The sequence below is a fragment of the Saimiri boliviensis genome, chromosome X (assembly GCF_048565385.1).
Source record: "Saimiri boliviensis isolate mSaiBol1 chromosome X, mSaiBol1.pri, whole genome shotgun sequence".
Classification (NCBI taxonomy): domain Eukaryota; kingdom Metazoa; phylum Chordata; class Mammalia; order Primates; family Cebidae; genus Saimiri; species Saimiri boliviensis.
The window spans coordinates 670,951-685,382 of record NC_133470.1 but is presented as its reverse complement, the minus strand read 5'-3'; the positions used below and the strand labels follow the sequence as shown (position 1 = coordinate 685,382).

General features: G+C 48.6%; 1 protein-coding gene across 1 annotated transcript in view; it reads left to right on the top strand.

Moving 5' to 3' along the window:
• Positions 1-14,432, top strand: part of LOC101042624 (protein kinase cAMP-dependent X-linked catalytic subunit) — a 101,250-nt gene that overhangs the window by 65,712 nt on the left and 21,106 nt on the right. Inside the window, exon 4 of the mRNA XM_039475430.2 lies at positions 1,191-1,310. Coding sequence (XP_039331364.1) covers positions 1,191-1,310 — 120 coding nt within the window. The remainder of the gene's footprint in view (positions 1-1,190; positions 1,311-14,432) is intronic.

The following is a 14,432-nucleotide window of genomic DNA, read 5'->3' as shown; positions in this document are numbered from 1 at the left end:
GCCCGGTGTCTGTGGTACCCCCCCCGTGTCCGCTCTCCCCCTCCGACCTTCCGGTGCCCGGTGTCTGTGGTTACCCTTCTCTCTGTGTCCGCCCCCCGCGACCTTCCGGTGCCCGGTGTGTGTGGTTCCCCCTCTCTCTGTGTCCACACCCTCCACTCTCCGGGGTCCACTATCTGTGGTTCTCCCTCTCTCTGTACGCCCCCGACCTTCCGGTGCCTCGTGTCTGTGGTTCCCCCTCTGTGTGTCCGCCCCCCTCTACCCTCCGGCACCGGTATCTGTGGTTCCCCCTCTCTCTGTGTCCGCCCCCCGACCTTCCGGTGCCCGGTGTCTGTGGTTCCCCCTGTCTCTGTGTCCGCCTCCCGACCTTCCGGTGCCCGGTGTCTGTGGTTCCCCCTCTCTCCGTGTCCGCTCCCCCCCCCACCTTCCGGTGCCCGGTGTGTGTGGTTCCCCCTCTCTCTGTGTCCGCCCCCCGACCTTCCGGTGCCCGGTGTCTGGTTCTCCCTGTTTCTGGGTCCGCCCCCCTCTACTCTCCGGTGCCCGGTGTGTGTGGTTCCCCCTCTCTCTGTGTCCGCCCCCCGACCTTCCGGTGCCCGGTGTCTGGTTCTCCCTCTTTCTGGGTCCGCCCCCCTCTACCCTCCGGTGCCCGGTGTGTGTGGTTCCCCCTCTCTGTGTCCGCACCCTCCACCCTCTGGCACCGGTGTCCCTTGTTTCCGTCTGTGTGTCCACGTGTAGCCAGTGTTTAGCTCCTACATGCAAGTGGGAACGTGGTGCTTGGCATGTAAGTGCACTTAGGAGAACGGCCTCTCCACCTCCATCTATGTTGCTGCCTGGGGCATGATCTTCTTTTTCCTTTAATTTTAATTTTATTCTTTATGATTTATACTAAGGCAGGTATATGTAACTCAAAAAACCAGAGTTTTTTTGCTTCTGAGGAGCAATGGTAACAATACCAGCCACAGTAGCAAGGATGAGAAAACCAATTCTTAGTTTCCAAGCCCGTTAAGAATTATTTCTGTGGAAAGGAATCAGCGAAAACAATGTTACTGTCTCTGTCCAGTCAAATACTGCACAGGAGGGAAAGGGGGCATGGTGTTACTCAACTAAGTTATTGCAACAATTAAAGCTTCTAAGGTGGCTCATGAGCCAAGCACCACTGAATTTTGTGGGCCCTGTCTCTGTCGCCCATGTAGGACGTGGACCCTGTGCGGAACACCCGAGTACCTGGCCCCCGAAGTCATTCAGAGCAAGGGCCACGGGAGGGCCGTGGACTGGTGGGCCCTCGGCATCCTGATATTCGAGATGCTCTCGGGGTAAGTAGAGTCTCCGTAGAGAATCTTCATCTTACAGGCCAGCACCCCTTCCCCCATCCATTCATCCCTCGGCATTTTTGCAGTCTTGAAAACAGTCCGTGAGTGTCGCAAACACACAGTGTGGCCGCACACACATCCGCTGCTCTGCTGAGGCTGGCAGTGTGAATTGGCAGTTGAGCTTGTTTGAATAAGAGGCAAAAATCACAAAGTTGTGAAGGAGCCACCCACGCATGCCTGCTGAGATTTTTACGTCTAAATATCTATATCTTCCTTAAATTAAAATTCACGTTCTGGGCTGGTCTGAAGGTAGCGAGTTATCTCAGTCGATTTCCATAGTTACAGGTTGAACTCTTTGCTCCACTCTTTCCCGTGCTTCTCACTTCTGCACTTCATGAATTTAAAAATTAAATAAATCTTCCGCACACAGCCTTTCTGAAGTAACCTGCAGAGCTCAGGAGGGCACAGGTCGAGTCAAGGTAAATCAGCCAAATACAATTGATTTACTGATGAACATCGTGCAAAGAAGGCGAGAATGTGTTTTTCTTCTAAAACCCCATACCTGTGTTATGGAAAGGGGTCCTGATCCAGACCCCAAGAGAGGGTTCTTGGATCTCTTGCAAAAAAGAATTTGGGGAAAGTCCATAGAGTAAAGTGAAAACAAGTTTATTAAAAATAAAGTAAAAGAATAAAAATACGGCTACTCCATAGGCAGGGCAGCCCCCAGGATACTGGTTGGCTATTTTGATGGCTATTTCTTCATTTTATGCTAAACAGGGGGTGGATTTTCTGTGAGTTTTCTGGGAAAGGGGTGAGCAATTCCTGGAGCCCAGGGTTCCTCCCCTTTTAGACGATAGAGAGTAACTTCCTGACAGTGTCATGGCGTTTGTAAACTGTCATGGCACTGTGTCCTTTAGTACCTACTGCGTTATAATTAATGTCTAATGAGCTGTGAGGTCAGTCAGAGGTCACCATTGTCTCCACCTTGATTTTGATGGGATTCGGCCAGTTTTACCGCAGCCTGTTTCATCAGCAAGGTCTTTGTCACCTGTATCTTGTGCTGACCTCCTGTGTCATCCTTAATGACTTAGAATGTCATCCTTAATGACATCCTCCTGTGTCATCCTTAGAATGACTTCAGCATTGGGAATGCATCCCAGTAGGTCTCAGCCTCATTTTACCCAGTCCCTGTTCAAGATGGAGTTGCCCTGGTTCCAGTGCCCGTGATACCTGTGTTGGGAGAGATTTGGAAGTCAGGGGAGGTGCCATCCTCCCTGTGACCACAGAACAGAGAGGTCAGTCATCCGTCGGGATGTCAGCATGATTCGGTGTTGAAGGCCAGCGTATGCCTGAGACAGCTCCACCATGACTTGCCCAGGACACAAAGGAAGCATGCAGCACTTGGAAGCCCAGGACGCTGGTGTCCTCCTCGTTCGGTTGTTAGTACCTGGCGTGCCTGTTAATTCCCTAGGACAACTCAGTAGCGTGCCGCTTTTCCAGATAGGAACCCGTAGGAAGGAGTGAGCCATGTGTGCAGAGAAGGTGTTGTACTGTGTGCCTCTAGACAGGATGAAGATGAGAGGAAGGCCCAGAACACCACTAGGGGATCCTCTGCCGTGCTTCGCCACCGCCGACGCTGCCTCCTAGGTCTCTCTTTTCCTGTGTGCGTCCATCTTCTGCTTGCCTCTGAGTCTCAAAGACAGACACCAGCGTATCCTCTGAGTGCTCCCCGTTGTCAGAACATAAGCCAGATCCTCTGTCACATCTCTGATTCCCTGCAGGGGGTAAAGACCACAGGTTTTCTCTGGGAAACCTTCCCTTTCAGTTGGAAACAAAGGAGGGAAGGAAGACAGGTGTTCTCCTGCCGGGAAGGCGTGTCTAAGCCGGATCTTGCTGGTGGGGAGCACCAAATGCTTGTTCCTGGGGGTGTGGGGCATGGAACATTCTGACATCTGCCTTAGGAAATCCAGTAGGTCACTGACTTTGGTTGGGGAGCAGGCAGGGGTCATTTTCCCAAGTGCTTATCTCTGCTGTCTTTGATAAAGAAAGCAAATCCTTTAATTCTCACACTAGTCTAGGGATCAGAGCGGTGTTGAACAAGCACTGCCGAAGAATTCCAGCACAAAACTGGAGCATGAGATTCCAGAGGAGGAGAGTGGAGCCCGTGAAAACCTGTATTTCATTGTCTGGCTATCCATGTATGTCGTTTGTCATCCATCCGTCTACCCACCTGTCTGTCTATGTCTGTATGTTATCCATCCATCCATCCTCCACCTACCTACCCCTTCATCCATCTGTCCATCCACCCACCCACCCCTTCATCCATCCATCCATCCATCCATCCACCCACCCCTTCATCCATCTATCCATCCACCCACCCACCCCTTCATCCATCCATCCGTCCATCCTCCACCTGCCTACCCCTTCATCCATCTATGTATCCACCCACCCACCCCTTCATCCATCCATCCATCCACCCACCCACCCCTTCATCCATCCATCCATCCATCCATCCACCCACCTACCCCTTCATCCATCCATCCATCCATCCATCCATTCACCCACCCCTTCATCTGTCTATCCACCCACCCACCCCTTCATCCATCCATCCATCCATCCATCCATCCATCCACCCACCCCTTCATCCATCTGTCCATCCACCCACCCACCCCTTCATCCATCCATCCATCCATCCATCCACCCACCCCTTCATCCATCCATCCATCCATCCATCCATCCACCCACCCCTTCATCCATCTGTCCATCCATCCATCCATCCATCCATCCACCCACCCCTTCATCCATCTATCCATCCAACCACCCACCCCTTCATCCATCCATCCATCCATCCTCCACCTGCCTACCCCTTCATCCATCTATGCATCCACCCACCCACCCCTTCATCCATCCATCCACCCACCCACCCCTTCATCCACCCCTTCATCCATCCATCCACCCACCCACCCCTTCATCCATCCATCCATCCATCCATCCACCCACCCACCCACCCACCCCTTCATCCATCCGTCCACCCACCCACCCACCCCTTGATCTGTCTACCCACCCACCCACCCCTTCATCCGTCCATCCACCCACCCACCCCTTCATCCATCCATCCACCCACCCACCCACCCCTTCATCCATCTGTCTATCTACACATCCATCTATTCATCCACCCACCCACCCACACACCTATCCCTTTTTGTCTCTGTGGTCTGTCTACCTGTTATGTATGTATCTGTTTATCCATTTATCCTTATCTGTCATCTGTTTAAGGCTAGCTGTCATTTATATATTTATATATCCATCTCTCTATCTCTGTGATCTTTTTATCTCGTTAGCTACCTGTCATCTGTGTATATACCTATAATCTGTCATTCATGTATCCATCTATCTACTTCCTATTCTTCTAGCTTTCTATTTGCCTATCCATCTACTTACCATCTGTCTTTCTGTGTAACTGTTTACCTACCTACCTATCCATCTGTCAGTCATCTATCTACCTATTCATCTATCTGCTTTTCTATATATCTATCTACCTATTTATCAATCATCTGCCTGCCTGCCTACCTACCTACCTACGTATCTATCTACTTTTCTATCTAGCTATCAGTCATCTACCTACCTATCTACCTGTTGGTGTTTTGATTTTTCCATTACTGTTTGCTGAGAAATGCCTGCAAATCACATAGAACCAAACTTCTCAATATGCACCCTCGCCTGTGATGTCCTAGGTAAACCCAAAAGGTTAAAAACAACTGAGGCATATTGATCGGTGTCTACCCAAGGAAAAGCACATTTTCCGTCGGTGGTAACACTGACCACACGAGGGCAGCATTGCCTGAGGATCTTTGTATCCTGGAGTCTAATACTTTTAAATAGAGTGAGGTTCATGTACCCCAAATTTTATTGATGATAGGATAGAGAATACAATATGCTATTAGAACATAATATTGTTAGAATATAACATAGACTTATTAGAATATAATTAAAACAGTATTAGTCTCAGGGCATGCTGAAGTTAAAAATACATAAAAATAAATTTTAAAAGAATAGAATATTACACTCAAAATGACTGTATTACAGTTATTATCTAAAGTTATCAGAATTGTTAGTAGGCTGTAACATATTGGAATATTTGATATATTAGAATATAATAGAATAGAAAATAACCTAATTATAACGGAATATATCATTAGGCTAATTGAAAATGAATAATTAGGCCAGGCACGGTGGCTCACACCTGTAATCCCAGCACTTTGGGAGGCCAAGGCAGGCGGATCACCTGAGGTCAGGAGTTCAAGACCAGCCTGGCCAACATGGTGAAACCCCATCTCTACTAAAAATACAGAAAAATTAGCTGGACATGGTGGTGCGTGCCTGTAATCCCAGCTACTTGAGAGGCTAAGGCACGAGAATTGCTTGAACCCAAGAGGCAGAGGTTGCAGTGAGCCAAGATTGTGCCACTGCACTCCAGCCTGGGCAAGAGAGTGAGACTCCATCTCAAAAAAAAAAAAAAAAAGCAAATGAATAATTAAATGAACAATGGTTTCCTAATTAAAGCCCAGTCTGCTGATGTGTGCATTTCGTGAGGCAGGGAGCTATTGATTCACAGCCTATTTTTATTTTCCTTTTCTCTAATTGGAGTCTTTCTGGGTGAATGTTGCGTTTTCAGTTTCTCAGCAGCGCGCTCTCTTTTCCCATGGCTGTGTTTCGGGAGTGGCCTGCCTCTCCAGCCCCAGCTCTCCCCAGGGGTTTCCATGCTCTTCCCCAGCCCCTCTGGCCTGAGCTCCCGCCTGCTCCACCCCAGGCTTTCTCACTGTCTCCTGCACCCACTCCTGCCTACAGTACGTTTCCTTGGAAGCAGCTGCAGGCGTCTCACCCATGTCCCCACCAGCTGTGTCTCTCTTCCCTGGGAGCCCACTTCTTGCTTCCCGGGTGCCGAGCGGAATCGGAGGCTCGTTTTCATATGAGGTTCTGAGACTGTCTGTGGGTGATCCACCTCCTTAAACAGCAGCCGAGCTGTTTCTTTCTACCGCTTTTTTAACATGCCAGGAAGCCTGACCTGTCCCCTGCCCGCAGGCACCCCCAGGGCTGGCCCTTTTTTTTTTTTTTTTTTTAAAGACAGGGTCTCACTCTGTCGCTGAGGTTGGAGTGCAATCTTGGCTCACTGCAACCTCTGCTTCCCAGGTTCAAGCAATTCTCCTGCCTCAGCCTCCCGAGTAGCTGGGATTACAGGTGTGTGCCAGCATGCCCAGCTAATTTTTGTATTTTTAATAGAGACAGGGTTTCACCATATTGGCCAGGCTGGTCTCAAACTCCTGACCTCTAGTGATCTGCCTGCCTTGGCCTCCCAAAGTGCTGGGCTGACAGGCATGACCCACCGCACTCAGCCAGGCTGGCCCTTTCTCTGCCACTGCACATGCTGCAGGGTCATCTGCCACCTGCTCCCAGAGCCCTCTGGGGCCTCCCCTGTTCTCCTGGTCACCCCCTGTCTGACCAGCCCATCTGTTTTATTTATACCGCTTAGCAGCTCTGAAACCATCTTGATTTTGTGTTGTGTTGACTGCCTCTAAAACCAACACCCCAAGCTGCTCTCCTCACCAGAAGCTTCTGGTGGCTGGAAGGAGGCGTTGCAACACACACGCATGGAGATGGCCTGCAGTCAGGGGTCCTCCTGCCTCCTTCCCCGGCCCGGCTGCACCTTCCCTGTGACAGCTCCGTTTGCTGTGTTCTCACTCTTAGCGGGTCAAGTGAGGCTGGGCCTTGTCTGTTTTATTGCTTCTACCGATTATCTCAGTCTTCCACCAAGTACAAGGAAAACCGTCTGTTTGGTAAAATCTGCCATGTGATTAGGAAGGAGATCATATCATCATGCAGGTTTTATTTTCACGGACTGAGACATGTTTCGGTCAGATGAAAATTGTGTGGCACGTTCTGGAATAAAATCACTCATGCACTTGCCCTGGGCCCAAGCTCTGCTCCAATCTCTCCCATCCTGTTCTCTTCTCTTATCTCCCAGAGAGTTTAATTCAAGAGTCAGGTAAAGCCTGGGCATGGTGGCTCATCCCTGTCAGCCTAGCACTTCGGGAGGCTGAGGCCGAAAAATTGCTTATGCCCAAGAGTTCAAGACCAGCCTAGGCAATGTAGTGGGACCCCCATCTCTACAGAAGATAAAAATAAAACTAGCTGAGTGTGGTTGTATGAGCCTGTAGTCCCAGCTGCTCAGGAGGCTAAGGTGGGAGGATTGCTTCAGCCCAGGAAGTTGAGGCTGTGGTGAGCTGAGATGCACCAGTGCACATTAGCTTGGACAACAGAGCAAGACACTGTCTCAGAAAAAGAAAACAAAAATCAGCTAAAGCGTAAAGAATAAAACACGGGCACACAAGGCGTAGAGCACAGTGTAGGGTAAGAGAAAGCCCCCAGGGCGTCCTGTCTTGGTTATGACAGCAGTGATTCTCAAAGTGGCATCCAGGGGACCCTGGGGTTCCTAAAGTGTGTTTTAGCAGATGAGTGAGATCATTTTTCCAATAGTGATGAATTTTCTTTATGGGCATCAACTAAAACAATACAGCATAGCACACAGGGTGCAGAAGATTCTACGGAAGGCGGAATCTGTCTGCGAATGGAGCCCCTTCCACGGGGAGCGTTGGGCACTGTGCAGTGGTTCTCAAACATGCTGGCCTCGGGACCCCTTCAACACACACCTCAGAGTTATTAACAAGCCACAGAACTTCCACACTGACTGCACTTGAAATTAAAGTGGAGACTGAAATATAAACAAACAGAATACATAAATTATATGAGAAGTTAAATGATAGTCACAGAGGTGAACATAAATAGCATTTTTAAATGAAAAAAAAATGTGTAACCACAGTTGTAGAAATAAAACCATTCAGGCTGGGCAAAGTGGCTCACACCATAATCCCAGCACTTCAGGAGGCTGAGGCGGGAGGATCACTTGAGCCCAGGAGTTGGAGGCCAGCCTGGGCAACATAGTGAGACCCCCATCTCTACAAAAAATAAAATGAAAGAACTAGACCAATTAGCTGGGTGTGGTGGTGTTGCATGCCTGTGGTCCGGGTACTTTGGGAGGCTGAGGCAGGAGGATCACTCAAGGCTGGGAGGTCAAGGCTGCAGTGAGCTGTGGTCTCACCACTGCACTCCAGCCTGGGTGACAGAGACCCTGTCTCTAAAAAGAGAGAAAAACATTCTTGAGGAGGTTGGCCACATCTTCTGCGTTTTTCGAATCTCTTTAGCGTCCAGCTTTCACAAGGGCTGCTGGCTTCTCCCTTTGTCTGCCGTGCTGCGTAGCGTGTTGTTTAGCTGAGGCATAGGAAGAAAATGTGTCACTATTCAGAACTGGGGTCAGAAAAACGACTTCACCCATCCCTGAATTGAGGTCGGAAACCATCCTGGGACTGCACTTTGAGAGCCACTGCTGTGATGGCCCAGGCGAGGGGCCCCAGGACTATTTTCACCCTCCACTCCGCCCCGTGTGCTGCCGCTTCCGCTTCCTGGCCCTCCACTTCCCCTTCTCATCTTCCACCTCAGTCTGCTTCATCTGAGGAGCACACACTTCATTTATTATTATTATTATTTTAGAGGGACTCTTGCTCTGTCACCCAGGCTGGAGTGCAGTGGCACGATGTCAGCTCACTGCAACGTCCGCCTCCCAGGTTCAAGCGATTCTCCTGCCTCAGCCTCCTGAGTAGCTGGAATTACGGGTGCGTGTCACGACACCTGGCTTTTTGTATTTTTAGTAGACATGGGGTTTCACCGTGTTGGCCAGGATGGTCTTGAACTCCTGACCTCAAGTGGTTCACCTGCCTTGGCCTCCCAAAGTTCTGGAATTACAGTTATGAGCCTGTACATGGTTACATTAAAATTGATGGTTATATTACATGGTTGCATTAAATTTAATGGTTACATTAAAATTTTACTGGCAGATAATAGAGCTAGGGGCACAATTGGCATGCATTTTCTTCTTTTTTTTTTCTTTCTGGCAGACAGTCCTGCTCTGTTGCCGTCAGGAGTGCAGTGGTGCAATCACGGCTCACTGCAGCCTCGACCTCCTGGGCTCAAGCAAACCCCCCGCCTCTGCGTCCTGAGTAGCTGGAATGACAGGCACACATCACTGTACCTGTCTAACTTCTTAAAAATATTTTGTAGAGATAGGGTTTTGCTATGTTACCCAGGCTGGTTTCACATTCCTGGGCTCAACAGATCCACCTGCCTTGGCCTCCCAAAGTGCTGGGATGAGAGAGCCATGACCCACTGCGTGAGTGTTTTTTTTTTTCCAGCCATGACCCACTGCGTGAGTGTTTTTTTTTCTTTTGAGACAGGTTCTTGTTCTGTGTCCAGACGACTGCAGTGGCACAGTCATAGCTCACTGAAACCTCCACCTCCTGGGCTCAAGCGATCCTCCTGCCTCAGCCTCCTGGGACTACAGAAAGCTGTCTCTGGGAACACAGGCACATACCAGCACGTCCAACTGATTTTTAAAGTTTTTGGTCTCACTGTGTTGTCAAGGCTGGTCTTGAACTCCTAGGCTCAAGCAGTTCTCCTGCCTTGGTCTCTCAAAGCGCTGCGATTACAGGCATGCACCACTGTGTCCAGTGTTTTTCGTTTTGAGGCAGGCTCTCACTTAACTGTTGCCAGGAGCGAGAGGCTGGAGCGCAGTGGCACAATCAGCTCATCGAAGCCCCCACCTCCTGGGCTCAAGTGATTCTCCCGCTTCAGCTTCTTGAGTAGCTGGGACCACAGGTGCACATCATTACACCTAGCTAGTTTTTAATTTTTTATAGAGATGAGATCTTGCTATGTTGTCCAGGCTGACCTTGAACTCCTGGGCTTAAGCAGCCCTCCCACCTTGGCCTCTCCAGGTGCTGGGATGACAGGCATGAGCCACTATGCCTAGCTTGGGCATGCATTTTTAAGGTGAAAATCTTGAGCTTGCATTCATGCTGATTAGCAGATCACCCTTGCAAGTAGAGCTGTCACCACCAATCAGTTTAACTTGCTTAATATGCCGAATGCCATATAATGAGAATTTATTCCTCACTTGGTAAGAATTGGAAGCAGTCTCTATATTTAGAGACAGAAATGTGAGGGTTTGAGAGGGCGCTGCCCAGGCATCCAGGGAGTGCTGTTTCTCACACATACCCCCCACCCCACACACACCCCGGGGAGTGTGTTTCTCAGACACACACATACACACCGGGGAGTGTGTTTCTCACACACACACACACACACACACACACTCACGCACAGACTCTCTCTCTGTCTCTGTGCTTTTTCTTTTGGGCAAGATGATCAGTTTAGTGCTCACCTATTATTTATTTGTTTCTACATATTAAATATCTTTTGCATGATCTTGTCATGTAATGTCTACTGACCAAGAGCATTTCATTTATTATTCTCCATAAATGTTTTTAGGTGTCTATGACACATTTCCTCCTGGAGTTTAATGTTCCAGTCCTGTATCTGTACATTTCCCCAATGAAATCACACAGCTGAATGTATTCAGACAGGGTCGCCATCCAAACCGAGAAAGAAACGGGAATGCATCTCCCCCAGCTACCGTTATAGGGAACGCTGCTGGCGGATGAGGGAGGACGGGCTTGCGGGGTAGTTAACATCTGAGGTATCAGTGTTGGCGAGGATCAGATGAGTGTCTGTACTCGGAGCTCTGCTTCCAGCCTGGCCTGGGTGGTTTTTCAATATGTGATGGCTTGTAACTCCAGAACTAGCCGCCCAGAGAGGTGCTCTAATGGAAAAGCCACCTTCATGCTGAAGAGCAAAACTTAGCAACTGAAATGTTGTTTCAGAAGGAACAAGTGCTGTGTTAGGGCCACATCGCACACACCTAATGCTTTACGTTCGTTCAGTGTCTTTCATTTCCTCATGTAACTCACTGCTTCTCTGTGACCTCTCCCATTCATTTCCATTTTTATAGTTCGCGTTTCTCTAGTTTGTCTTTGAATTTTTCTTCACTGCAGTGGATTGGACAGTTCATGTGTGTGGTTCTAGGTATGAATGTCTTGGCACCGCTGTTAGAGATTGCCACAGGTGGGAAGGTTTAAACAAGAGAAATTATCCTCTCCCAGTCCTGGAGACTGGAAGTTTGAGATCAAAGTGTCTCAGGACTGCGCTGCAGGGAACGCTTCTTCCTGCATCTCCCGGCTCCTGGGGGCTCCAGCATCCCTGGACTTGTGGCCGCGTCACTGTGGTCTCTGCCTCCGCCTCCACGTGGCTTTCTTCTCTGTGTCTGTATCTCATCTGCATTCTCTTATGAGGACACCTGCCATTGGATTTAGGGCCATCTTACTCCAGGACGATCTCATCTCACTTAATCACATCTGCAGAGATCCTCTTGCTGAATAAGTTCTCATTCCAGGTCTGGGCATTAGGACCTGGACAGATATTTCTGGAGCCACAGTTGAATCCACTGCAAATGTATCTACTTCCCTCTGGAGGCTTTGGGGGAGGGTCCCCCCTGCCTGTCCCAGCTCCTGGGTCCTTCCAGGCGTCTCTGGACTTGTGGCCGCGTCACTGTAGTCTCTGCCTCCGCCTCCATGTGGCTTTCTCCTGTGTGCGTGTCTGCTTCAGTCTCTTATGAGGACACCTGCCATTGGATTTGGGCCTACCCGATTCCGGGATGATCTCATCTGAAACTCCTCGAGTTAATTTCTATCTGAAAAGACCCTATTTGCCAGTAAGGTCCCATTCACAGGTTGTTAGGGCAAAATCACGGATGTATCTTTTTGGGGACGTCTCATTCCACCCACTCCACTGAATTTTGTTTAGGTCAGGAAGTGATCTGAAATCTACAGGAGAATTATTTTTGCTCATTGACATTTCTGATCATCAATGAGTGTGTCATTTGAAAGCTCCATTTTATAAGGTATTTCCGTTGCTAGCATCCCTGAATTAGAATATCCAAGTCAAAAGAAGCCTAAATAGAAAGCATGACTTTGAGTCAATATGAGTCTTTGTTCTGGTCAATATGAGAAAATCTCAGAAGTACAACTTGTGCCTTGGACATGTAGGTATCTAGTATACGTTCACTGGTTGTTGATATGGTTTGGATTTGTGTCCCCACGCAAATCTCATGTTCCAGTGTCATCCCCAGTGTTGGAGGAGGGACCTGGTGAGAGGTGATGGGATCATGGGAGTGGTTTCTGGTGGTTTAGCCACACCCCCTAGTACTGCCTTGTGATGGAGTTAGAAGATCTGCGGGTATAGGAGTGTAGCACTTTCCCCTTTGCTCGCTCTTCCTCATCTGCCACCATGTAAGGTGTGCCTTGCCTCCCCTTCACCTTCCACCATGATTGTAAGTTTCCTGAGGCCTCCCCAGCCTTGTGGAACAGTGAGTCAATTAAATCTCTTTTCTTTATAAATTACCCAGTCTCAGGTAGTTCTTTATAGCAGACTGAAAGTGGACTAATACAGTTGACTTCTAGATTTTCTTGGATTTAGCTTGGTCTTTGCAGTTTTAGGTATATATATATATTTTTAGTTTATTTCACATATTTTTAAAATTTCTAGATATTACTAAAGATAAGTCTGTTGGTTTCTGCAGCAGGACTACGATCTTTTTACTACAGTCAAGAAAGCATAGTATGACAATCTCATTTTTTTATACCACTACTTTCAAGGCTGTATTTGCATGTATTTCCACCTTTCTTCTGGTCTCCAGGTGTCAAGAAATGGTTTTCTTTGGGTAAAGAGATTTGGTCAGCTTTGCAGACCATCCAGTCTCAGTTCCAAGTATGGACTCTGCTCGTGCACCTTAAAAGTAGTCACACAGTGAGACCGCATCCCTACATAAAGTCAAAAAATTAGCCAGGCATGGTGACACACACCTGTGGTCCCAGCTACCTGGAAGGCAGAGGTGAGGGGGGTCACCTCCTGGAGGAGGTCAAGGCTACAGCGAGCTATGATTGCACCACTGCACTCCAGCCTGGGTGACAGAGTCAAAACCTGTCTCAAAAAAGAAAGAAAAATATGGTCTAGTATAATTCAGGCTCTTTGATTTGGCCTATACACGTTTATTGAGCACCTGTTGTGTGCCACATAATGTTCCGTGAATGAGGAATGTAAAAAAGTTCACTGCTGGGTGTGGTGGCTCATGTCTGTAGTCCCAGTATTTTGGAAGACTGAAGTGGGAGGATCCCTTGAGCCCAAGAGTTTGACACCAGCCTGGGCAACATAGTGAGACCTCATCTCTACCAAAAATTTAAAAACGAAAAAGCAGCCTGGCATGATGGTATACACCTGTAGCCCCTGCTGCTCAGGAGGCCGAGGTGGGAGCAAAGCTTGAGCCCTGGAGGTATGTTCAGTGCAGCGAGCCAAGATCACACTGCCGTACTCCAGCCTGGGCAGCAGAGCAAGACCCTGGCTCAAACAAAAGTAGTTCACTGACATTCACGTGCAGTTTATTGAGGGTGCCGTTTATACTGCTATGTAAGCAGGCTCAATACCGAGCTCTCTAAGGTGGAGTCTATTAGGTATTGCTTGTACTGTAGACAGAAGAAAGCCTTAAGTGTCCTGTTTTTGGATATAGTGGCGTATTCACCACATAAACTTGAACAATTATTTTATGATTAATTTAATTTATTTATTTACTCCATCTGGCTCTTTTGCCCAGGCTGGAGTGCAGTGGCGTGATCTCAGCTCACTGCAACCTCTGCCTCGCAGGTTCAAGCGATTCTCCTGCCTCAACCTCCTGAGTAGCTGAGATTACAGGCACCTGCAAGCATGCCCAGCTAATTATTGTATTTTTAGTAGAGATGGGTTTCACCATGTTGGCCAGGCTGGTCTGGAACTCCTGACCTCAAGTGGCCTGCCTGCCTCGGCCTCTCAAAGTACGGGATTGCAGGCATGAGCCACAGCGCCCGGCGTATTTTATGTTTTATTTTATTTTGAGACAAGGTCTTTTTTTTTTTTTTTTTTTTTTTTTTTTTTGAGATGGAGTTTCGCTCTTGTTACCCAAGCTGGAGTGCAATGGCACAATCTCGGCTCACCGCAACCTCCGCCTCCTGGATTCAAGCAATTCTCCTGCCTCAGGCTCCTGAGTAGCCGGGATTATAGGCACGCACCACCATGGCCAGCTAATTTTTA